This window comes from Paramisgurnus dabryanus, chromosome 13 (assembly GCF_030506205.2).
Source record: "Paramisgurnus dabryanus chromosome 13, PD_genome_1.1, whole genome shotgun sequence".
In the NCBI taxonomy this organism is placed as follows: Eukaryota; Metazoa; Chordata; class Actinopteri; order Cypriniformes; family Cobitidae; genus Paramisgurnus; species Paramisgurnus dabryanus.
Window position 1 is genome coordinate 13654967 of NC_133349.1, and position 22501 is coordinate 13677467.

General features: G+C 36.6%; 4 protein-coding genes across 9 annotated transcripts in view; 1 reads left to right on the top strand and 3 right to left on the bottom strand.

Annotated features, from left to right (window-relative positions):
- Positions 1-935: 935 nt before the first annotated feature.
- On the bottom strand, positions 936-6343 carry prdm13 (PR domain containing 13). The gene is made up of 4 exons (XM_065239861.2): positions 6020-6343; positions 4278-4409; positions 4056-4176; positions 936-2975 (listed from the first exon to the last, which is right to left on the bottom strand). Exons 1-4 carry the CDS (start codon positions 6206-6208, stop codon positions 1510-1512), a joined length of 1908 nt encoding a protein of 635 aa, XP_065095933.1. The 5' UTR covers positions 6209-6343; the 3' UTR covers positions 936-1509.
- A 5587-nt stretch (positions 6344-11930) lies between these two features.
- Positions 11931-16743, bottom strand: LOC135789289 (desmin). 2 transcript variants are annotated; one of them, XM_065299066.2, is made up of 11 exons: positions 16210-16743; positions 14873-15023; positions 14284-14433; positions 13901-14020; positions 13727-13822; positions 13509-13643; positions 13238-13348; positions 12920-13030; positions 12682-12806; positions 12303-12542; positions 11931-12116 (listed from the first exon to the last, which is right to left on the bottom strand). In XM_065299066.2, exons 1-11 carry the CDS (start codon positions 16428-16430, stop codon positions 12032-12034), a joined length of 1545 nt encoding a protein of 514 aa, XP_065155138.1. In that variant the 5' UTR covers positions 16431-16743; the 3' UTR covers positions 11931-12031. The 2 variants fall into 2 exon arrangements, with proteins under 2 accessions (XP_065155138.1, XP_065155139.1); XM_065299067.2 differs by having other exon boundaries at positions 11984-12111.
- Positions 16744-18423: 1680 nt separating this feature from the next.
- tstd3 (thiosulfate sulfurtransferase like domain containing 3) lies at positions 18424-20056 on the bottom strand. The gene is made up of 4 exons (XM_065298358.2): positions 19922-20056; positions 19509-19697; positions 19221-19380; positions 18424-18849 (listed from the first exon to the last, which is right to left on the bottom strand). The coding sequence occupies exons 1-4, from the start codon at positions 20040-20042 to the stop codon at positions 18783-18785; spliced, it is 537 nt and encodes a 178-aa protein (XP_065154430.1). The 5' UTR covers positions 20043-20056; the 3' UTR covers positions 18424-18782.
- Positions 20057-20071: 15 nt separating this feature from the next.
- Positions 20072-22501, top strand: part of usp45 (ubiquitin specific peptidase 45) — a 34791-nt gene continuing 32361 nt past the window's right edge. For 4 of the 5 annotated variants that reach the window (XM_073811560.1, XM_065298355.2, XM_065298356.2 and 1 more), the window contains exons 1-4: positions 20685-20970; positions 21623-21731; positions 21928-22097; positions 22387-22487. In XM_073811560.1, the coding sequence (XP_073667661.1) occupies positions 21629-21731; positions 21928-22097; positions 22387-22487 (374 nt within the window). In that variant the 5' untranslated portion in view covers positions 20685-20970; positions 21623-21628. Of the gene's footprint in view, positions 20210-20684; positions 20971-21622; positions 21732-21927; positions 22098-22386; positions 22488-22501 lie in introns of those variants that run through there. The other variant, XM_065298354.2, reaches the window with a different exon arrangement.

Sequence of the window (22501 nt, forward strand, 5' to 3'; positions counted from 1 at the left end):
ATATATAATTTCTGGATTGGTAGCAGCATCAGAGTCCTGGGTTCGAATCCCATGCATTGCACAAACTGCATGTATTTACATTATATGTAAGTTGCATTGGCTAAAACGTGTCAGCCAAATGTGTAAATGTAAAAAATGTATTAACAGTAATAAATATTAACGGAATGCGTAGCCTGCGTGTGTCTGTTTTTTTCTTTGTCTCAGGTAGCTGTGGCAGGAGAAATGACACAGCAAACAAAAGCCGCTGTCAGTGAATTCAGTTTATTTCAGCGGGTTTAAAACGGATGTGTTAAAAACAACCAAATTAGCGTTTTGGGACATCACACTAAATGCGTTGTCCCAAAATAGACGCATTTCTGTGTTATTATTGGAACATTACATTTTTGTGTTACTTTTAACAACTTGTGCTGTCACTTTTATTTATTTAAACATAAAATATGCACAAAATGACACACAATGTGTTAAATAGCATAAACAAACTTGGTGTTATCATGCCGATTTGGATGTGTTCATTTAAGGGTAGATTTCTGTCGTTAAAATTAGTAAAAATGTTAGGAAACATTATCTATAAAAGTAAATTCATTGCAAATATTATAATGTTAATTTTTACGTTTTCAATTTTAATTTAATCTTAACATGATGAAATGTTCATCAGTTATTAATTCTGCGTATTTCTTACATTCTCTCTTATTATTTCGTAACCACCTTAAACGACATTCTAACTTTTTAAAGTATTTAATTCAAAATGTGTTGTTTGGCGTGTCTGTCACTTCCTCTCAGCACCACTGTCTTCGCGAGACGATTTACTACCGCGTGCACAGCTTCCTCCAAATGGAGAAAATAAAAATTTAATAATCTCAGTCGGATTAACACATCAATGATCAAACCCTGAATTCCTTTTGTTTACATTTTATTTCAAACGGACAATAAAGAAATTTGGGTTTGTTGAGGAATATAATCATAAACATTATTTATTCATTAATAAACAAAACAACCCACAGCGGTCACTTAACAGTTATTTTTGTGATAATTACATTTTTACAAAGTTTAACTAAATAAACACATTTTTGAAACACCATATTTATTGATGATAGGTGCCCGCTTTTTTTGCACATTTTTACAAAATGAGTTTAATGCTTTTGGCAATAAAAAGTGAGAATTTGTTTTATAGGAATAGTCAGACAACGTATAAATAAATGAAGCAGAGTTGTATATACCGTATTTAATGCCATTACCTGTCTTTATAAAGTGCAGCTTCACAATGGGGGTGCTGAAATCCAATAAACGATTACATTATGGAAATAAATGTATAAGTGTCTCCTTATCAGAATTCATATTTAATTTAATGGAATTTAATTTACCATTTGTTGCTTTTCTGCTTCTTTTCTTGCTTCTTCTTCTTTTAATAAAATTATAAATTAAACAATTTTAACTAATTTCACAATCATTATGTACATGCATAAATTATCTACGTATAAGAGCTAAATCTATTTAAATTTAATTAGTCCATTAATCGTTGTTTTTACTCGATTCCTGGTCGCTCTGATCATCTGTAAAACAAACGTCGACGTCGCTGTCATTGTCGCTTTTTTGTTCACCATCTTCAAAGACATCTTCCATCTTGTCATCGGATTTTTTTATAGATTGACCTGGATGCCTTGATTTGACGTGCCTCTCCAAATCGCGCCTGCGCACCAGCACCTTCCCGCAGAACTCGCACCTGTATGGAGTGTTTCCTTCCGCGTGCAGTCGGATGTGTTTGTTGAGATTGCTGGGATCACCAAAGGGCCTAAAACAGACTTTACATTTGAGAGGTTTGTAACCTGTATGAGTCCTCATGTGAATTTTCAGTCCGTATTTTCGAGAGTATAGTTTGCCACAGTAAAGACACAAATGTCCCTTTTTAGGTTTGCCTGAGCTTGGGTTAGATGCGGGAATGGACTCCAACCTTGAACGGTTTTTCTCTACGGAAATTTCTGACAACTGTTGCGTGTGCATTGCTATTTCTCTGTCGATGTTCGTTATTGAATTGAGATCTGGATTAAGAGCAGGTGCACCAAAATAGGAAACGGTCTCTGGATATTTAAGCAGGTTGCCAAAGTGAAATTTTAGAGGATAGTATGGCGAGCTATAAAGGAGCTCTCCATTGTAAACAGTGAATGGCATGAGGGGTATGTTGCAGTCACCATTGTATGATTTCCCCCCATCAAACTGTGGCAAAGGGAACCTCTCAAAATGAAACGAGCTCGGTAGTTGCGAGTATCTTGAAGGGGACAGCGCAGAGTGCATGCGACTGTCTACATGTTTGAAAGCAGAGGTCTCCTCATAATGTGGCAGCAAAGGAAACCCACGGATAGTGTTTGTGCAAGGAATCACAGGCGGTGTGGTCTCAATAGGATGCGCGCACTTTGAGGGATGCACATTGGGTAAAGGTTCATTTAGGGAACGCACTGACTTGATGCTTCCTAACAGTTTACTGAAACCGATGCTGTTTGATTTCCCATGAGGCTCATCTCTTGCCACTTCAGCCGAGGAGATCTTTGAAAGTCCCATTGGTTTAAAAGCAGAACGAACCCCGGGATGAAAGCCCATACTGTTAAGTACAGAGGATGTCCCACCGAGACCCACGATGTGTCCTGGGTTCCGGGCCGAGGTCACACTCATGTCAAGGGCTCTGTCCTGCTCCTCTGACCTTTTTTTCGGTAGTCCCGCTTTGTGAGCGAAGGGTGAGGTTGACACTGTCCGTTTTGCAGAATCTGACATCAAGGTGCTGTGGCCATTCCTTGGAGAAGACGAAGTATTAGGGATATCCCCAGATTTTGGAGACCTGTTGAAGTTGTCTGTGCCTCTCGCTTGCTCGTTGCTCATAAAGCTTTTGCCGTTGCTTAATGCACAGTGGAAATGCACGTGAGCTTTCAGGGTGTTAGGGTATTTAAATATTCTCCAGCAATACCAGCAAATGTAGCGCTCCTCACCTGAAAGATGCAAAAGAAAAAGCCATTAAATGTCGCTCATGCTTATAAATGTTACAAATGTCATCGTCACGTTGGCATGACACCAAAGGGGCAGTCTGGGGTCAATTATATAGATGTAATGATTTTGTAATCCGCACAACCCTGTTGTTTATTGTCACCATCAAAAGAGCAAGCGCCGGCCCAATCTGGCGTTTACAAACCAATACACTGAATAGACTTTCACTCTGTGCTTTCCCGTGGAATTGACGGCAGCTGTTGCTTGAAATCGCAAGTCGCGTAAAACAATGAGGCTGGCCCATCTGTTGACGCTGGAGAATAGGAAGCGTATGTCAAGGACCGCACCGTGCATTGGCCAGAGAGCAGCTCTCACAGATCAGCGTCGCAAATCAGGGCAATATACATCCCACATAAAAGTTTGTATTCAGTAGCCAACAATACCTTACGCAGCCAGCTAATTTACCGTAGAGCACCTTTTTTGAATTTATTTGCTTTTGAATACATGAATATTAATGACTAGATGACATTTGTTAACCTCTTCCCCTCACTGAGCTGTATCGGCCACAACGATTGTTTAGGAGAACAGTTTTATTTTATTAGTGAATAAACGAAATTGCCACAGGCCGGGAGTTTTGCTTCAATGATCAGCCATCAATGAATACATTAATAATGTGTGTATACTCTTAAACGCTGCTCAATAATCTGAACCAATCAATGTGTGTTATAAACTAGAGGACAGACTTTTCGATTTACTAACTAAAAACGGATAATCTGAATCATTCTCAGCTACTAAGCCTATTAAATTGGATTTTAATAGGATTAGCCTCGATTCTGCTGGTGGCAGTATTATAATTTCGCATTTAACATTTCCTGTGCTTGGACATTTCGTTTGACAAAAGTTATTTTGTTATTTTTCGTTTGAGAAAATATTTATTAAATTATCATTTAATAAAATAAATTAGCCTTAATTTTTTGGTTATAATTTTTACGTATTTTTATTAAATGTATATAATCAGTTTTATGAAAAATATTTGTAATTATTACACATTTCATACGTGAACGAAATTATGATTCATATCTCACCTTTTTCGTCATGCGTCGGAGTTGCGGTCGTAGGAATGTCAAACCATTGTGCCAGTGCGCTGGAGTACCAAACACACAATTCTTCCCCAGGCTGAATTTCTCTCGGCACTCGATAGAAAATCTAAAAAAAAAAAATTAGGAAAATTTAATAAGTTAATATATCGCAGTGGTTATCCCATATAAACAAGATTTAATTAATTAGATTTTGCTGTCCGTGCTCACCTGTCCTCCAGGTAAATCGGAGACTGCCTCGAGGTTTTGTTCTTGACTGTTTCTGGCTGCGCGTATTAACCCGATCCAATCAGGAACTGGACTGCCAGACTCGTCTACGAACTCCCCTCTTAACAGACGAATCTACAAATACACAGTTTCAAATTAACATCTAAACCTTATTTATCTTAAAGTGTAAAATAAATTGTCAAATCATTCAATAAAGTTAAGATTTTAAAATAATATCGAATGTGCTTTTTATACGTCTTATATTAAAGCTGTTAATAATATTTTATCTTATCAAAATGTTTAGTTAAAAAAATAATTACAATGCTAATCAGCGGACTGTGTTTGATATACAATTAATGAGTTAAAAGAAGGGAATGAATACAATATAAATATATTTGTATATATATTGTCGTCTTTTCATTCTTTTTGCTCATTAATTATTTCATCCCAAGATATTCCAAACAATAGCCCGTTAATGTGATTTTATTCGGTCTATTAGACAATAACGATATTTTTCAAGGAACAGGCGTTATAATTGAGTTGATATGAGAAACGAATTTGAAGAGTGTCAAAGCATTTCTATTCTGTTCAAACAAATTAAAGATTAAAGCGTGACATTTGACACAGAGATTGCACCTGATGATCGCCCATAGCCCGGGGCGTTGCATTTACGCGCATCAATCACAGAATCAGACAGCGTAAAGAGCTTCAGTCTATTTACAACTTATTTATCAAAGTAAATACCATTATATATGAATCCTATTAAATCCCCATGATTTACGGAGTTTTAAATTTAAAAACTAAAGCTATTTAAGAGTTAAGTACAGTCCCTATAGATATTTTTAAATATTTTTTACCTTAACTAATTTGACTATGAAACGAATTTAATGTAAAACAAAATGGGCACTTTTTATAGTAATGCCTTTTTATATAAACATTTTATTTTACATAATTAGTTTACCAACAATTTAATTTGATTAATAATTAGGTTATTGTGTAATAAACTGTCTTTCTATTTCATTTAAATAGTGCCTCTGAATAACCAGCACGTAAGCCTTTAAAATTTTAAGAGGAGAGAAATCTCGCCCAAAAACTTAGGTCACCCTATTAAGGCGCTTAAGTTAAGACACAGAATGACAAGTTGTCCTGCTAACATAACTCAATTGTTTCCAACCTGACAGATCAAACTAATTAATACGAGGATGCTTTATTAAGAGTGACAGGTCAACATCAAGGCTTAGATATCATTTTAACCAGTATACAAAGTAAACAATAAAAATACCTATAATAGCTAGCTATGCCTTTAAAAAGTTATTTAAAAAATATGTAGATGAAAATAGTTTTTTAACTTACAGTTGTGCATAGTTATTCGAACAATTTATAAAATAAAAAAGAAATGCACAGGGACATTTGCAGATATTAATGTAGCGTGTTACAGTTGTTGATATTTTAATAAAGGTATTAAAAATAACGAAATAAAAATGAAAACTTTTTTTTTTGCTGTCTGCAATATCTTTGTATATTATTACCTTATTGTTTAATATGTAAATTAAACATATTGCCTTTTCTAACTTGTTATATACATTTGTGAAATATTGTGTAATAATAGTTAATATCCTACTGTAAATCATAATCTACGGTTGTGCTCTATATATTTAGTTTGACTTGACTTAAGAACTCATAATTAAGCAACTTTTATACAGTAAACTTTCTTTATGGACAGTTCATAAATAAATCAAACTTGCCTTCTTTTTGACTCCAGCATCCTTGCGGTCCGAAACATACTTTCCCAGTTTGAAGATGCCCAGGACTGGTCCTATTCGCAGCCCTGCTGGGATGCTGCATTCGGTAAACACACTGATAGTGGGTGTCCGAGTCGCTTGCATGGCTGGCTCTGCGTGCGCGGCGCTATCAGAACCAGGAAGACCAAGCATGCACACTGATTGAGATGAGCAGAGAGTCTAAGATGAGGACAGACTAATATCCGCCCGCCAAGTGACGTCGTGGCGTGTGTGATACGGCTTTTCTTATGTTGCGGTAAGCTGCCCCTCAGCACATTAATGCGCAAGGGCGAGCAGCGCGCGATGAGAGAGTTGCGCTCTTTTAGCAGCTGTAGAACCCTCCGAAATGGTCACATGGAGACTTTCCCTCACACTCACACATAATGAACCGCTCCAAACGGTCAAAAGACAATAGGCCCTGCGACCTTCCCATCCCCAAAATCCAATTTGTCAAGGGCAGAGAAAAGAGAGTGCAGAATCAAAGGTCTGGCGCAACCATTAATCCTCAGCATGTGGCTTTGTCCGCCAGACAGTTCCGATATTTTAAGTGACAAATCCACTGTATAATTTCTCCATAAATTCTCTCCCCTTTTATTGTTCCTATACAAACCGGTTTTTGGAAATCAGTGACTACTTTAAATCTACTTGGCTGCATCCTTTTAGGTTTTATATACTTCAAAGCTCTTTATCCTCTCTCTGGCTGTATTGTCTGTTGCTGTTTTAACAAAAGGAGCAGGAATGTTTGGGAGACTTGTTAACTTCTATTGACTCCCGGCGTGTGCCGTGCTGGGACCGGGCAGGTACTCAACGGGAGAACCAGCAAAAAGTAACAGCTTTTAAAATAAGCACCACCTTATCATTTCACACTTTTTGACAACAGGTCATGAATCAGCAAGGCCATGGTTTTGATAAAGCACACTGCAATGATAATTGTTTTTTCTCTTCCTATATGTGAATTATTGTAAATGATTTTATCTATATTTTCTCACCCAAGTTTGCTCAGTCTACGCGTCATTGAGTTAAAACTTTAATAATATCATAACTTTATTATATTTTATCCCGCGCTACTTAAGTGGGTATTTGATGCAAAAACAATAACACGTTTCTCAGGGTATAGGCCTAAGCTACGATTTACTAATTTAAACAATATTATTATTATTTTTCTGTTCTGACATGCGACAGGTTAGAAAACCCATTGCTTTCACCTAGTCCTTCGGTATCATTTGAAGTAGCATTGTTTCCAGTGGTTCTAAAACTTCATTTGACCCCTTTGATCGTGGTCCTCAATGACTGAACAGAGGGCTAGGGATAGAAACAAGAATTTGTGGGCGATAAATTTAAGGCATGAACATGTCCTGCTAACCTCTGCCCTGGCTACTCCGCGATGACACTCCGCTGTAATTAGAGATGCAGAGGTGGGATTTCTTTCTTCAGGAAAAGGTACCCCACTGGTCCTTTCGGGAACCCTCTCTTTTGGCTGCTTAATGAGTCAAAGAGCGTGAACGACACGCGAACAATTTTTGAATAGGCGCATGGAAAGGCCGGCTGTGTGGTGGGTTATTTATTAATGTTGCCATTTGTGACTGGTTCCCATCCGCTTTGCAACAGCGGGTTCGGCCTCTACAGCGCTCACACCAGCCGGGCCGATTCTCATTCTTGTCTTGTGTCTTAAAGTCAAAGTTGTCCAGCTAATAAATTGTTCACCAAGGCGGAAACGGGGACGTTTCTATTCTGTTCTATTAACGGGGAAAAGCAGGGGTGAATCATAGTCATCCCAAAGCGCTCATTGGTGCACGGTGAGAGCGGTCAAAGCTCGATTTTGGGAGCAAAACCAGTGTTCTGAGCAAATGGGATGGAAAATTAAATGAAATCAAATAGCTTGAACGGTCGTATTGTTCGGTGCCTTTTAAATGGCACATTAATTACATGGTAGCGGCTTTATTTCTTAACAATATTGTGGACCCAAGCGGAGCGTTCCAGAAACTTTCTTGCGCTTCTCATCAAAGGAAAAGTGTTGGTCAGGTGGTGAAGACATTTTCTCATGGTTTCAGCGTTGCACTTCGAGCTAAATGTGGGATTTGATTTAACAGGTTGCCAAATACTGAAGCATGAATGTAAAGTAACACTAACTTTGTGGTTTAAAGGGATAGTGTCCCACCAGGGGATTCCATTCATGCGTCCAAACTGCGCTTGAATGCCAACGGTTCACCCCTCTATCTAAACAGTGCACAATGGCTAGGCTCCCTAAAACATTTTTTACGCCAACCATAAACGCTTCGCCATACAAAGTCCCTTAATAGACAAAACTTACTTTGTTGTTATTTTCACCCACATATATTACCGTGTCTGTGACAGTGAAACAAAAGAAAACAATATAGCCCATATACATGACTTTTGGACTAAAGTAGCCTATTAGGTTCAACAAGTTGCACGGTTTATAAACAAATTCTATAGGTCTAAAATGTATATTTTTTTATACATATTGGATATGTAAAACACAATGTTATTTATTTAAAGTTACAAAAAAAAATCTTACATGACTATTTTAATGCGCTTAACCTACTTGCTGTTGCTGCGGGAAAGTGCAAGGTTTACAATGGACGGACCAGCTGCGTCGCAGATAGGGGATGCGGGTGGGACATTAGTGATGCGATTGAATAGTAATTATGCTTGTATGGGAGTCCCACCAGATGACATGATTGGGATTTTAACCCAGGCTAATATTCAAAGTCGCATTAGAAAGTGGCGAGATAAGTGGCTACCGATTCGACTCTGTTCATGCGTGCTTACATTTCTAAATGCTTTCAAAAGGAAGGGGTTGCTTCGTTTCAGTATTCAAAGCCTGAACAAAGTTAGCTCTGCCTTTTGAACCGAATTTCCCCGATTTAAACTCTCTTGTTCGAGTTGAAAGGGCTCGCATAATGGGGTGTAAACTTGTCTGAATTGAAATGTTGCGGTGTACCTTATAAATTCATACCCTTTTTCACCCGAACGCGCAGGAATGAACATTCAGTCTATCCGATTCTCTCTGGTGTCGAATGCCTTTACCGCGAGCTCTATTTGCGAAGTTCATTTTTAGGCAAATGTATTCAGGGAAGGGTTGCAATGAATAGATCTGTGTGTCAGCCGGGCCTAATTGGGATTAAGGCACTAAAAACATATGCAGAAAGTGACAGAATTTCTCAGGTTTTAAAGAGCACCAAATGTTTGGCCCTTTTGATTCTTTAAGTCATTTGAGTAGACGCTGGGAAAAAAGTTTACTGCTTACAGACAGATCATTAGTTATTCCATTGATAAAAAGTCCATTCTTAATTCACTCTTTGAATAAACCTAGGGCCTGGAGTATTGAAGCCATGAAGATGGAAATCTATCATATAATGCTAAAACATATGTGACCCTGAGTGTGAAAACCCAGCTGAAGTCTTGTTTAAGTGATTTACTGTTTTCTACATAAAATTCTCTACATACATTTTAACCTTGCTATCTTTGATATTGACCATGCCAAAGATTAAAATTAAGATAAAATCATTAATTGAAATCAAACTTGCTACTCATTTCATAATTATAATAAAGCCTGGAATTAACCGACAGGGTGAATAGGTGAGGTCTGGATTTTTTGCTTAATGAGAGAAATTGACTTCAAACAAGGATTAAACAGCTTCTAAATTAAGTCCTGGTCAGACATTTCATTTTCTGTACGTTGTTTCAAGGCTATTTTTCAATTCAACCACACAGGAAACAAAATAAATAAATAAATTATTATAAAAAAGAAAATAGAATAAAAAAGGGAATGCATTGCATTTGCACGGTGATTTTATTCAAGTTTATTTCAATTTGGATTGTGAGCTAAGCACATTAATGGAAAACAAGATGTATAGCCAAGACCTGGCAGGACCCTGGATAGCTCCTGTCTTTGAAATGGTGAAGGTCAAATAGCCATTCAAGTAAATGTCAGCTAATTATATTAATAATTCACGCATGTAGCCTACCCTACTTATGAGGCAATTTATTTTATCCTCCTGTAATGCATATGAGATATACAAAGTATATAGCGTGAGATGCACATTACATGACTGGCCAAAGGCATGCTAATGATCACTAGAGACTGTCTGTACCCACCTCATTAATAGGCAGGATTGACATTTCTGGGTTTTCCATAATGTCCAGTGCATTTCTGTGAAAAAAAATAATCCAAGGCAAGTTATGGTCATTAATTGCGCCTTTGTTTCAGGTGGAATGAGCTTGTGGAAATGATGACCAACACTAAAGTAGTAATGAGAGATTGGTGGTTAACCTGATATGTTCAAAACACTGAATTGTCTTTGAGCTGTCAAATTCATTAAGGTCTAGCAAACTGGGATGAGATTGTATTATAATATTACTGATGTTGTTATAATAATAATAAAAAGAAATTGCTGCAATCCATACATTTTTTTTAATGTTGAAAATTAATGCTGCTACGTTACTATTAGTAAATTACTTGTTTTTTCCTTTTTTTTTTCAGCAAATTTTTTTTTATTCACAAGAAATTGTTCCAATCTGTGTATTAATTATAATCAAAAAAAGCCCAGGATTCTCCTAATTCTCACAAAGGAACCACATGGCTAAAAATAACCACTAAGTGTTAATCAAAAAATAACTTTGAGGTTAATATTAGTACACATATTTGTATAAATAGTGTAAATATAAATAGTGTATGTAATATTGAATTAATTAAATGAAAAATAGAAAGAATGCTAAATAAAACAAACATTTCTTATCCTGGTCATTCAGTCAGTCAGTCCACATGTGACCCTGCTGTGAAATCCAGGCTAACATCTCATAATCTAATTAGGAGATTAGAAGCATAAAAGTTTAATTATGTCATTGATTTCACACTGATTTCAATATTTGATAGTCATTTAATATTAAAGACATCAAGGCTATATTTTTAACAGAATGTTAAATTTTTGTATGATGGTTTTTATGTATAAAAATAGTAAGTCATTAAAAATAGCAGGGTTTTCACAGACAAGATCACACATATGCATCCTGCACACTGGGAAAAGCCTTTGAGCCATTCAGTGGCTTTCAAATACTGTATGTTTCCTATCAAATTTGAACTAGTTTGATTTGATTTGTTGTGTAAAAAGTTCAGAACATTTTTATTTGTCGTTTGCCGTAGACCATCTTCTGACATGTATGAAGAGCAGTTTAAAGCTGTCTTGTCAGTGCTTCGGGTCAGACCTGAAAGCTGTTTTGAGTTGAATTAACAGAGTTTTGTTTGTACTGTATACATGACAATAAGGTTTTAATATATTTAAATATCCATGGATACATGAACAGTATTTTCTGGACTATTTCTCTGCTATTATTAGTAGCAATGATGATTTGGAAATGTGTTAAAGATTTTTCACATTTGCAAGGGCTGTGTCGCATGCCATTCTTTGTAAATCTGTGATCATTTATGTCAGCCACATGCCCCTTTTACCCATAATGTACAGTTTCTATAGCTTTGATTTAAGGTTCTCAGTGCACATCTCACCTCATGGTTATGAGTGTTTGACATGTTCCTGTGGAAAACTATCAGGATAGATTAAATGCAGATAAACAGGGCAGATTTGGATAGAATGGGGCCATACAATAAATGTGACTTCATGTTGTGGCAGTACTGTGTGTGTGATGGCTTGGGGTTCCCTTTGGCAAAAGTATCAAGGTGATAGACTGAGCCTATAGTGACACACTTACGGTCCCTGTTTTTATCGTATGTTGTTATTTTGTCCTTTTCTTCATTATCATCTGCTGGAACCTTATGAATGTTACACCTGTTGCTTATTTATAAATCAAACCCACAAAAACACATGATGCTCAGAGCTTTATTTCCAGTTGTGGTCAAGCAACGCATAACACAAGGTTACATTTTTTGATTTGTAAGGCACATGCACATTTGGGCACACTTAAGATGCAAATAAAATGGTTGGGCAGGTAACAGCACTACTATTCGTCATCTGCTGCTCCAGAGATGGAATAAGTTTTCTCCTGTGTGTTGCTTTGCACTGTGTCATCCTCTGTTTTCACTGTTCTGAAGAAGAAAACAGTGTGAATTATTAGCAGTTTTGTCCACGGAAAGAAACTACTTTATTTTATCTAAATTCTCTTGGATGATAAACTTAATTTGATTGTTTTAAGTGAGCATGTTTCAGTGTATAAGAGCAAATTCACTAATCACTAGGTCATTGCAATGACAGAATGCCTAATTGAATGTTACCTGATGAGAACAGTCTTCCTCTCAGTCATCTCCACTGCTTGTTCTTGAGAGTAGTCAGAAGAGGTGCCCGGAACCCCAGTCCTATCAGTGATGCCGTCAACAAGACCTCCAGTGCCCACGGCTCCTGCAACGCCTGCAGCTCCAGCACTGTGGACACTCACACTGCCACTCATAATGGACATGGTCTGCATGCTGTGCACCGTGGCAGTCAGTCGAGAGTCCTCACCCTCAATAAGCTTCCTGTGTATATTCATTAAGGAGACAGGGTTGAAAAAACACTTGTAGTTCTTTAGTGTATTTTGAACGTGGATTTCTTTAACAAGCTTTAAGTTTTTTATTTTTAATAAATGGTTAAATGCACTGGGCTATGTAATTTTACCTATATGTGGTAATTTCAATCTCGAGGCCCATTTTAACATTGAGCAGCTCTTGGTATTCACGCAGAAGCAAAGCCATTTTTTCTTTGGTAGATTTCAGCTCCAGCTGCAGTCCTTCAATTCTTGCCTGATAAAAAATCATATTATTTTATTTAAGCGTCTTGAGATAGTTTTTTTTTTTTATTGATTTGGTGCCAAGTTTTGCATACAGGCTAAAAGCTTTTTTGTTTGACATTTCACCTGAAGCTCCTGTATTTCTTTTTTGTACTTCTCCTGAGTCTCCCGGATCTTTGCTTCCAAAGCCTCATTTTTGATTTTCAAAGACTCCAAGTCCTGCTCCTTATTTTGAATCTTAAAAGGTAGAAATTAAAAGTAAACAAATTTAGTATAATGTGATATAGTTTTGACATTACTCACGTAAAAAGCTTTTTTGAAAAGCTATGTTTAGTTGTAATATAAAAATAAATAAAATTAATACAATTTAATAGTATTTTCCCACCACATTTAATTTCATCACATTATACTAATTGTTGTTAAAGAAAGATTTTTAAAACGCACATCTTTCTTTGCAGTAACAATTTCCTCTCTCATGAGTCGAGTCATGTCCACATGTTTTGTCGATTTGTTGTTGAGGTCCTCGAATTTAGTTTTGTACCATGAATTCATTTCCTAGAGGAAAAAAACCGTTTTTGACAACTGTTAGCGTGAACTGAACCTATATAACACTGTTTTCCACTTCATTTTTATTAGCATAAAAATGTTTATTATATAATTAGTATTTAAAAAAATATGGTATATAAAAAATTGTTAATTTAATAATATCTCCCACCTGTAAATTCTTTGCCGCAATGTCATCATACTGATGTTGGATTTGCTTGAGAGCGGCTGACAGGTCGGGAAGGGAGTAAGCGTCTTGAGCTGTGGCATGGGCGGCGTATATCTGTTTCATAAGGTCATCGATTTCCTTTCAAAAACACAACAATTGAGATTCAAATATAAAACACGAATTTTTAAGCATTTAGATTTATTCAATAATTATCTAATTACCTCTCTGTATACTCTCTGGAGGAATTCTAGTTCCACCTCCAAGTTATCCAGCTGCTTTTCCAAAGCAATGCGCGTGGAGGTTGCGGCATCCACGTCCTATAGATGAGATAAAAACATTAGTGCTCTCACGCATCTTTATTGTGATACAAGAAAACCCGATAATAAGAACCAGACCGGACGGAAAGCCTCGATGTCGAGCTCGGCTTTCTTCCTCATCTCCACAGCCTCCTCATATTTAACCTTTATCATCTCCAGCTGACCCGCCATAGAATCCTTTGCAGCTACAGCATGGTCCTTAAAAATAGAGTTGATGTAAAAAAAAAACAGCACATGATCTGACTAATCTAAATATACAACGTTAATTTTTAGATACTTTTTAAACTTTTATGTAGTAGGCCTATTTGACAGACGCTTTTATCCAAAGCGATTATCTGTATACATTATCTGTATATTTATTTTATCAGTAGCCTATTGTGTAACAATTGAGCACGCATTGTAGTTTTTTTAACCATAGGTTTCGGATCTATTTTGAAATTGTCCAACAATAAAATATCTACCCGTTGCATTTTCATTTGGTCAGCCAGTCTCCTCAGTTCCTTCAGTTGCTCCTCGTACAACAGGCGGAGGCCGGTGGGCTTCAAATATCGATTCTGGAAGGCCTCGATTTCCGTCTCCAACAATTTATTTTGTTGCTCCAGCGATCTGACCTTTTTGACAGTGAATTTGAAAACACAATAAGTGATATGTGCCGTTTCTCCGTATGCTCTTGAATTGCTTCTGTTCATAGAGGTGCGAATAATGCGCTTTATATTCTGAGCCTGCAGTGGCATTTTTCCACACTGTCAGTCTGCACGACCCACGCGTGACCAAATCACAAAAAATCTGTCAAAACGAGAGCCACTTTCAAGAGCTTAAATATTAAACAATGTAAGATATATGCTTAATGTATATACAATGTAATACATATATATTTATATGTATTTAGGTAACATTTTATTGTTCATGATGCAAAAAGACAAAGATAATATGCAAGCTAAACTTGGTTGGATTTGTTATGGTAATTCATTTTTATTTATACATAAGACCTTGTTTTTATCCTTTTGCTTCATTTAGGTCTATCAACAAAAAAAAGGGTGTGCTGCTTGCCTTGTCAATGTAAGCTGCCAGTCGGTCGTTAAGCAAGACCATCTCTTTTTTCTCATTGGTTCTTGTACTGAGAAATTCACGGTTTTCTGCAGCAGCTTGGTCGAGATCGACGGCTGAACCTACACGAACACAGATGGCCCCCATTTCGACACTGTAATACAGATAAAAAAATGTTATTTCAAGACAAAACGGTTTTTTATATATAAAACCCCAAGTCTTGCTTGGAAAGTGAGCTTTGGGTTGTGTATGAATTATATGTCAAGTGATAAAGATTCATTACATTTTCATGTTGGGTTTTATTAGCTGACAATTATTGAAAGTACTCGCGTATTTTAGAGACTGTGTGTGATTTCTAACGCAGCAATAACTCAAAGCAAAATGTAAACACTAGGCTATGTTTGTACAACATATATTAGACTAAATAAATAATTGAATAATTAAAATTAGAAATAAAAAAATCTCAGAGGATATCAAAATCTAAACAAACTAGAACAAAATAATTTACGTAAAAATATGCTAATAATGTTTAAGTATTTCACATAGTTTTAAATATATTTTCAGATTTATTAAACGTTTAAAATATTTTTGTTTAATAGTACAATTAATTTAATTTATTGCTAGTATTTTTGGCTAGCAAATTATTTTTTATTTTTTAATGAATTTTATGGTTAAACAGGAGGGATTTCTCACTTCATATGTAATAACTTTCTGCAGGTAGAAAAATGAATTTTTATATATTACACTCTTTACAAAAGTTCCTAAAATGTTTATTATTAGAATGGTTCCATAAAGAGCTTTTAACATCCACAGAACCTTTTCTTGCACAAAAGATTTTTTGTAGTGGAAAAGGTTCAACAGATAAAGGGTAAAAAGGGTTCTTCGCAGCAATGCCATAAAAGAACCATTTAGTTGACATTTAGTTTCCAAAACCCTATAGTCAAAGGTTCTTAAAGGAGCACTTCTTTCTTACTTTTTATAGTCGGTTGAACCTTTCTCCACTATAAAGATCCTTTTGTGAAACGGAAAGGTTCTGTAGATGGTAAAGGTTCTTTATGGAGCCAGGCACTCTATTAAAGGTGCTAAATAAAAGTGGTTCACTGGCTTGTAATCATATATAGAGCACCTATGTAGAACCACTCACTCAAAGTGGTTCCCCTATGATTATGAGCCAGTGAATGTTTAGCATATATTTTTTTAAGAGAGTGTACAGTTCAACTAAGAACATTTCAGGAATGTTTATTTTTAGAAGTGTACAGTGTACTGCCTTCTCCCACTATCCCATGGACATACAGTGTCATTTCCCATGATTCTATCTAGACAAAATAGGCATTGCTTACCCGCTCATGAGGGGACGGCTGCGTGAGGATGAAATGGTCCTGCGGCCCACCACCTTGTTGCTGCTGACAGCTATGGCACTACGGGAGTAGCTGGCTGAACGGCACCTCCCAGCATCCCGTCTGACGGGAGAGGGGCTGCTTACCCTCACCTGGAAAGAAGAGGTGCTGGCATCCTCGAAGTGCCGGCGATAGGACGAGATCCTTTCAGAGCTGCGACTCATTTTAGAGTTTCTGGACTTCTAGGTCTTGCTGTGTTGATCTTCTGCAAAGCTCTGCTCACAAATGCACGCTCTTTGCCTAGTGGTCCATGCTTCTTATACATGGCCCCAAACATGAGCCAATGCTTGTGGAATTTTGAGCCTCTGCAGCATCGAGAAATGGGCCTGTCGCTCAAACATCTGTCAGGGTCTTGAGAGGTGTTGAATGGAGTGAAGTTATGAGGCAGCATGTGTCCATTAGTCTGTGATGTGATGTGGTTTGATTTGAAGGGATTTAATTACACATGCTTCTAGACGGGGCATGGAATGATGTCATGAGGTCAATCTGCAGAAAGATACTCTGTGAGAGATGTGATATTAATAGACATTAATTTAACCCTATTTACATGAATGTGGGTAAAAATGAGAAATATAAGTGGGATTAGCAACGTTTTTTTTCTGGCCTGTCTGAAACTCATGCTTGAGGTGACTAAAGGATGTAAGTGGGAATTACAGCAGTCTTGGATTTGGGCCCTTTAATCAGGGTCCTAAAGACATTTGTTTTCTTTAAATGGTTTGTATCCATCTTTTGCCATTACAGACTATGGCTGTTCAAAGTTGTTTTATTTTAAATGTTGACCAGATCCTGATTTATGAGATTTTTCCCAGCTGTCAAGCATGTGGGAGGAAGGCTGGGTCTGCATTTCTCTGTGATGTGAACAGTGCTAAATGAGCTTAAACACCGAGGCGTGATTTTACTTCTGCTATCTCCTTCATTTACAGTACATTAGTCATCTCAGTAGTAATGTGCGCAAATGGAAAAACAACAGCACTGGTAAAGTGTCTTTATCAGCAATAGTAAGACATGGTAACTTGTCCATTTTCATTTTGCTGTTGTGGTTATTGGAGTTATATTACTTAGATTTTATTACAATATTGAATTAAATACATTTAAAATACTTTTTAAAAGATTCTCTTTCAGTTGGACAACTTTATCACATCCAATAATGCTCACACTGCTCACATTTTTGTCACTGCAAAAGTATGTCTGTGCCTTAGATTTAACAAAAATAAATGAGTAAACTATTACATTTTTTTACAAGTTACAATAACATAAAAATGTAAATAATTTGAGTAATTTTAAATGAACACATTACTGAGTAAATTCATCTTCATTTTATCATGTATAATCCACTTAAATTTGTAAGATGGAAATTAACTTAATAATTTTGTGTTGAAACTACATGAATGATTTTAGTAAACATAAGTAGATTCGTAGTTCCCAGCATTCTTTGCATGCTACTGCATTTGGAGTGTAAAATGTGAATTTAAACTCTATTTTATGTGTTTTTAACTAAAAAAAGACTTGTTAGTGTTTAATGTTCATTTCTTTTCAACATTTAGAAGTGTTTCTTCTTTCAGTTTTCTAGTTACTGTTTGTTCAAAAGACTGGTGCTTGTGCATAGACTGCATACTAAAGTATATTGCACTTTATAGCTGCCCAAATGAAACTGGGTTATGTCAACTTAACACTGGTCAAACTTAAAATAGTGGGTTGAAATTACTTGCAAAACCAGTTGTTTTAACTTTTTTTTTTACAGTGCATGGTACAGATTCTCTTTGCTTAAAAAAATGAACCTGCTACACGATAAATTCTTCTATGATTAATGGTAGCACCATGTCACAAAGAAACAAGAAATGCCAGACAGATGATGTATGGCTAGAATAAGGTCTTGTTATGTATAGGCATTAAACTGTTAAGCATACTTTGTCTTCAGATATGCTACTAATTTATGTACCCTAGAACCATAAATGTAGAAATTTCCATTTTAAATCAGAGATGTCTCTGTTGTTTTATTAAACAACATTAGAAGCTGTGATTAGTGCTTGCCTCAGAAAGTCAAAGGAGACACCTTCATTATGTTATTTGAAATCTATTAATTCCTTTAATGTAAGTCTACTGTATTTTTGCACTACTAAAAGGCAGATATACAAATTTTGAAATAAGTACACACAATCCAGTGTCAAAGTTTTATTTTTAAGTATATAAAACTCAGTTTTCAAAAACTATTTGGATTTCCTTCCCAAAATATTTATTACAGTTACATTAGGCTACAGTACAAAAGCACTATGCATACTGTATTAGTCAGAAAGAATTGTGTACATTGTAAGCCTCTGTACTTTCTATTTCATTTGAATATATGTGAAATGAAATGTCGTTGTGGACTCCACACTGCTCACATCTCTTAGGCTTAAAATGGGCGAACCATTCTGTCTTAGTGGCACATTCATTAAACTCTGATTTAGCTTAAATCAGATTTTAATACAGGTCAATTAAATTCCTTTCACAGTGTTACCATGACAATATCGTGAGGATCACTCTTTGGTTTGTATTATTTCATGTTCTGCCCAGTCTTTCCACCCACCAGGATAATTGAGGACACTACGAGAGGGAAAAAAAGACAATTAGACAAAATGCCATACAATACAAAGAGAAAATTATGTGAGGATTAGTAACACATTTGTCAAAAATAAATAATTGACACCTTGTAAGTTATATGGTATAAAAATCTTCATAAAACAAGCTCAAGACAGGCCCTTGTAATATTGTCCATTATGGTATATCTAGGCTATACTATGAAGCTGATATGGCACATTTACGGCCAGGCAGCAGTTTCTGGGCTGTTGAGACATGACTGAATGAATGACTGACTGTCATATCTATTGTGGTCAAAAAAACAACAACAACATTTTAGAACTGAATTTCCCATTATTTAAAACTGTCACATTTTTTGTTCTGTAATGAATGCTCACTTGGTGTATCCTAAAGACACTGCTGTTTCCAATGCTGTTTTGCTTCTTATACCAGCTAGGCAGGAAAAAACAATACTTTGGGAAAGTAATGGCATGTTTCCACCATATTTCTCTTTGAACTCCTCAGGACTGAGCTGGAGAGCTCCATTTACTTGTGCCACTGCAGATGAAAGAAACCAGAGGGAAAGTCAGTGGTGTCTATTTAAAATGAAAGCGTCTTAAAAACTAAATGAAGGATTTGAAGTACAAGGATCTAAATACGAGGTCGTGCGAATAGGAAGCACATACAGGGTACGTTAATGGATCCCGGTATGTTCCCGTACTCCCGGAGTTCCCATGGTTCACGGACGTCTATAACCACACCGGACCGGGATACTAGCAGTTTCTTCAGCTGCTCATATGACACGTCTGTTGAAGGCTGGCTCGATGAGCTGAAGCGTCGCAATATCGCACGCTCGTAACGCATAACACGGGTATCTGAAAGATAACATCGTCACTTCCAGTCCAACAGTTGATTGATCTCTTCCGCTTGTTAGTTAACTTTACAGTAATACTGCTTACACACACCTCCCAAAGCTTTTGTGTAACTTACATGGGATAGGTGTCATAAATGCATATTTGGAGTGGTTCTTTATAATCTGTAAAAAATGTCAACAAAATCTACAACATTTAAATGCAGACTTCCACTTTGAAACACTCACGCTGTACGCATCGTAAATGTATCCAGCATGAAGCCAGCGGTCTTGTGACAGGAGTAACATTTCTGCTCGCTAAAACTCGGAGAACGCCCCTCGTGAGCCTAGCGCAGACATTTAATGCCATGCTTGGCTTGGCTATATGGTCGCGAAAGTTGCAAGGTGACGATGTTCCTTCTCTCTTGTTTGTATCTAAATATCAACACACGAGTTGACGTTACGTGACAGATTGCGCCGTCTCACTGCTGTACGCATGCGCATAACTACGGATCATGTTAAAGGACCCTCAGTGAGGTACGCTGTTATTCTTTTGAACGCCACAGCATGGTTAAATGGTTGTTTTTATGAAAATGATTTTAAATTACATATTTGAACTCAAGCCAGTGTTTATTTGAATGATTTTTAAATTTAGCTCTGACTGCTTGATATCTTGGCATGGGTCATCTGATAATGGCTTTGACCTTTAAGTGAATTTTATTATTAATATGAAAAATGTGCACCCAAAAACACAGTGAATGTAAAATATTTTACGTTTTCATGTCATTTAATAATTATACATAATATTTATTAATAATTTATCAAATATTTTTGTTTTTTCTTTACCATCATATTAGGGGATCTAAAAGTTCTCCTCATTAAAATAGCACCTAAATATATAAGTAAATATGCAAATGTGGCTAGTATGTTGTATAGAAAAATGACATTTATTTCTCTCACGTATTGTGGATATACAAACGGGTTTGGCCATACAAGCATCCGTAGTGCGTCGCTGAGGATGCGACCACGTGATCCATGTAATACTTGTGCTTTCTGTTCTTCAAATGCCACCAACTATGCTATCAAACTCCGTTAGGCAAAATAATACTTATGTTTCGGCATTTTTCAGTTACTAATTGTTTAAGTGCCTGCCTGAACACTTAAACCATCAAATTATCAACAGTATTTCCCCCGTTTTTAGAAACTTGGAAGGATTTACAAGTTACCAACCTCGCTTTTCACTTGTCATCTGACGTTCACTTGGTTGCGAGCCTGGAGAGGAGGGCAATATAAACGGGGTGAGATTCGCTAATGACTGTCAGTCAAAGACTTTTTGACATTTGTAGTAACTATGTTTTTAGATAACCATATGCTGTAAACAGATGTGACTTAATGCTGAATAAGGAAGGGCCTCCCAACCGGTACATGCTGTCAGTTAGCACATTCCGATGTGTTGGATTAGTTGCCTGGGCCAGTTGTTTGTTTAACTTAGCTGTGGTTGTGTTTTTATTCATTCTATCGTATTTCTCTGTTATCTTCGCATTTCTGAATGCTATGCTGTTGTTGTTGTTGTTGTTGTGAGTCTATACGGCTAATGTATGTGAAATTAAACAGAAATCTAGAGATTCATCATGGGCGATTTTCTGCATCTTTTAATATTGTAGCTGTTTACTTTCTGTTACGTACAGGTGTTGGAATACTCTGCTAGCAACACATTGTTGCCCTAGTGATGATTCATAATAGTTATAGTTATATTTACAGTTATTACATTCCTGCTTTGTTCTCATGTAGCAATACAATTATTTGTAAAAAAACAAAAAAAAGTGGAATTATTGTCAATCAATCAACTGTACTATAAGTTGCCATCTTAACCTTTCTTCTGTGAGAGTAATCAAGTCTTCAGTAACACAATTTGGGCTCTTATACTCAGAAAATGACTTTATTTCCCAGATACAAATGCGGCTGAAAGACCCCTTCTCTTTAAAAACCGCAGACATGACCAAGCGGTCCAACAAGCCAAAGAAGCCTCGTGATGAAGATTCGTCCGATGAGGTTGGCGGTAAGGAAATGTTTTTAAGTAATTTCTTACGTTAAGGGACATTTGATACTCAAAATCACAGACAAGCCTTCATCACAGGTTCTAACATGCATGCGGTTTTTCAGTTATAACATCAGGCATTCAGGTTATGTATGTAAAAATGCTCACATAGAGGTGTGAGATCAACAGTGAAGATTTATGTTCTTCTGGCTTTTAGGGCTGACGTGTCAACATGTGAGCAGGGCTGTGGATCTCAGTTCAGTGAAGAAAGCGGTGACAGGCAGCCTGTGGTCGGTTTGCACTGAATGCCTTAAAGAAAGAAAGATGTTTGAGGGGGAGTCTGCAGGAGCACATGACATCCTTGTGTGTCTCAAGTGTGGGTTCCAGGTAAAATTTTCATAGTAAATACAATAAATCATTTTATAATAGTATAGTATTTTCTGCTGTTAAAGGCATTGCTCACACTAGAAAAGCATCTACCCCAATGCACTTTAATTTTGAAATGTGATAATGTATGGCAAATCTATAGCTAAAATACATGCATGCTTTTTATTTTACCCAGTGACATTTTGATGTGACCGTATAATTACCTTTTTGCAATCGCCTGACACTGCATGCATACATGAGTAACTAAGTTGCCCTGATTAAAGGTTATAAGGTCCTCTTACTGTTTTAGGGATGTAACCATGCAGAAATTCAGCATTCCACAAAACACCAGCAAGCCCATCACTCTGATTCTCACTGTATCACCATCAGCCTCAGTACATGGAAGGCCTGGTAAGATAACACCC

What these genes read in the sequence shown, in the direction of transcription:
- prdm13 (XM_065239861.2), bottom strand. Translation starts at nt 6,208, where the DNA reads ATGCTTGGTCTTCCTGGTTCTGATAGCGCCGCGCACGCAGAGCCAGCC. An exon ending in ATGCTGGAGTCAAAAAGAAG is followed by an intron (nt 4,410 to 6,019) that starts GCAAGTTTGATT and finishes GTGTATTTGTAG; the next exon opens with ATTCGTCTGTTAAGAGGGGA. An exon ending in CCGATTTACCTGGAGGACAG is followed by an intron (nt 4,177 to 4,277) that starts GTGAGCACGGAC and finishes TTTTTTTTTTAG; the next exon opens with ATTTTCTATCGAGTGCCGAG.
- LOC135789289 (XM_065299066.2), bottom strand. Translation starts at nt 16,430, where the DNA reads ATGAGTCGCAGCTCTGAAAGGATCTCGTCCTATCGCCGGCACTTCGAG. An exon ending in TGGCAGCTTACATTGACAAG is followed by an intron (nt 14,434 to 14,872) that starts GCAAGCAGCACA and finishes ACTGTCAAAAAG; the next exon opens with GTCAGATCGCTGGAGCAACA. An exon ending in TTGCGGCAAAGAATTTACAG is followed by an intron (nt 13,349 to 13,508) that starts GTGGGAGATATT and finishes TTTTTCCTCTAG; the next exon opens with GAAATGAATTCATGGTACAA.
- tstd3 (XM_065298358.2), bottom strand. Translation starts at nt 20,042, where the DNA reads ATGGCATTAAATGTCTGCGCTAGGCTCACGAGGGGCGTTCTCCGAGTT. An exon ending in GGGATCCATTAACGTACCCT is followed by an intron (nt 19,381 to 19,508) that starts GTATGTGCTTCC and finishes TTTCATCTGCAG; the next exon opens with TGGCACAAGTAAATGGAGCT. An exon ending in GTGTCTTTAGGATACACCAA is followed by an intron (nt 18,850 to 19,220) that starts GTGAGCATTCAT and finishes TCCCTCTCGTAG; the next exon opens with TGTCCTCAATTATCCTGGTG.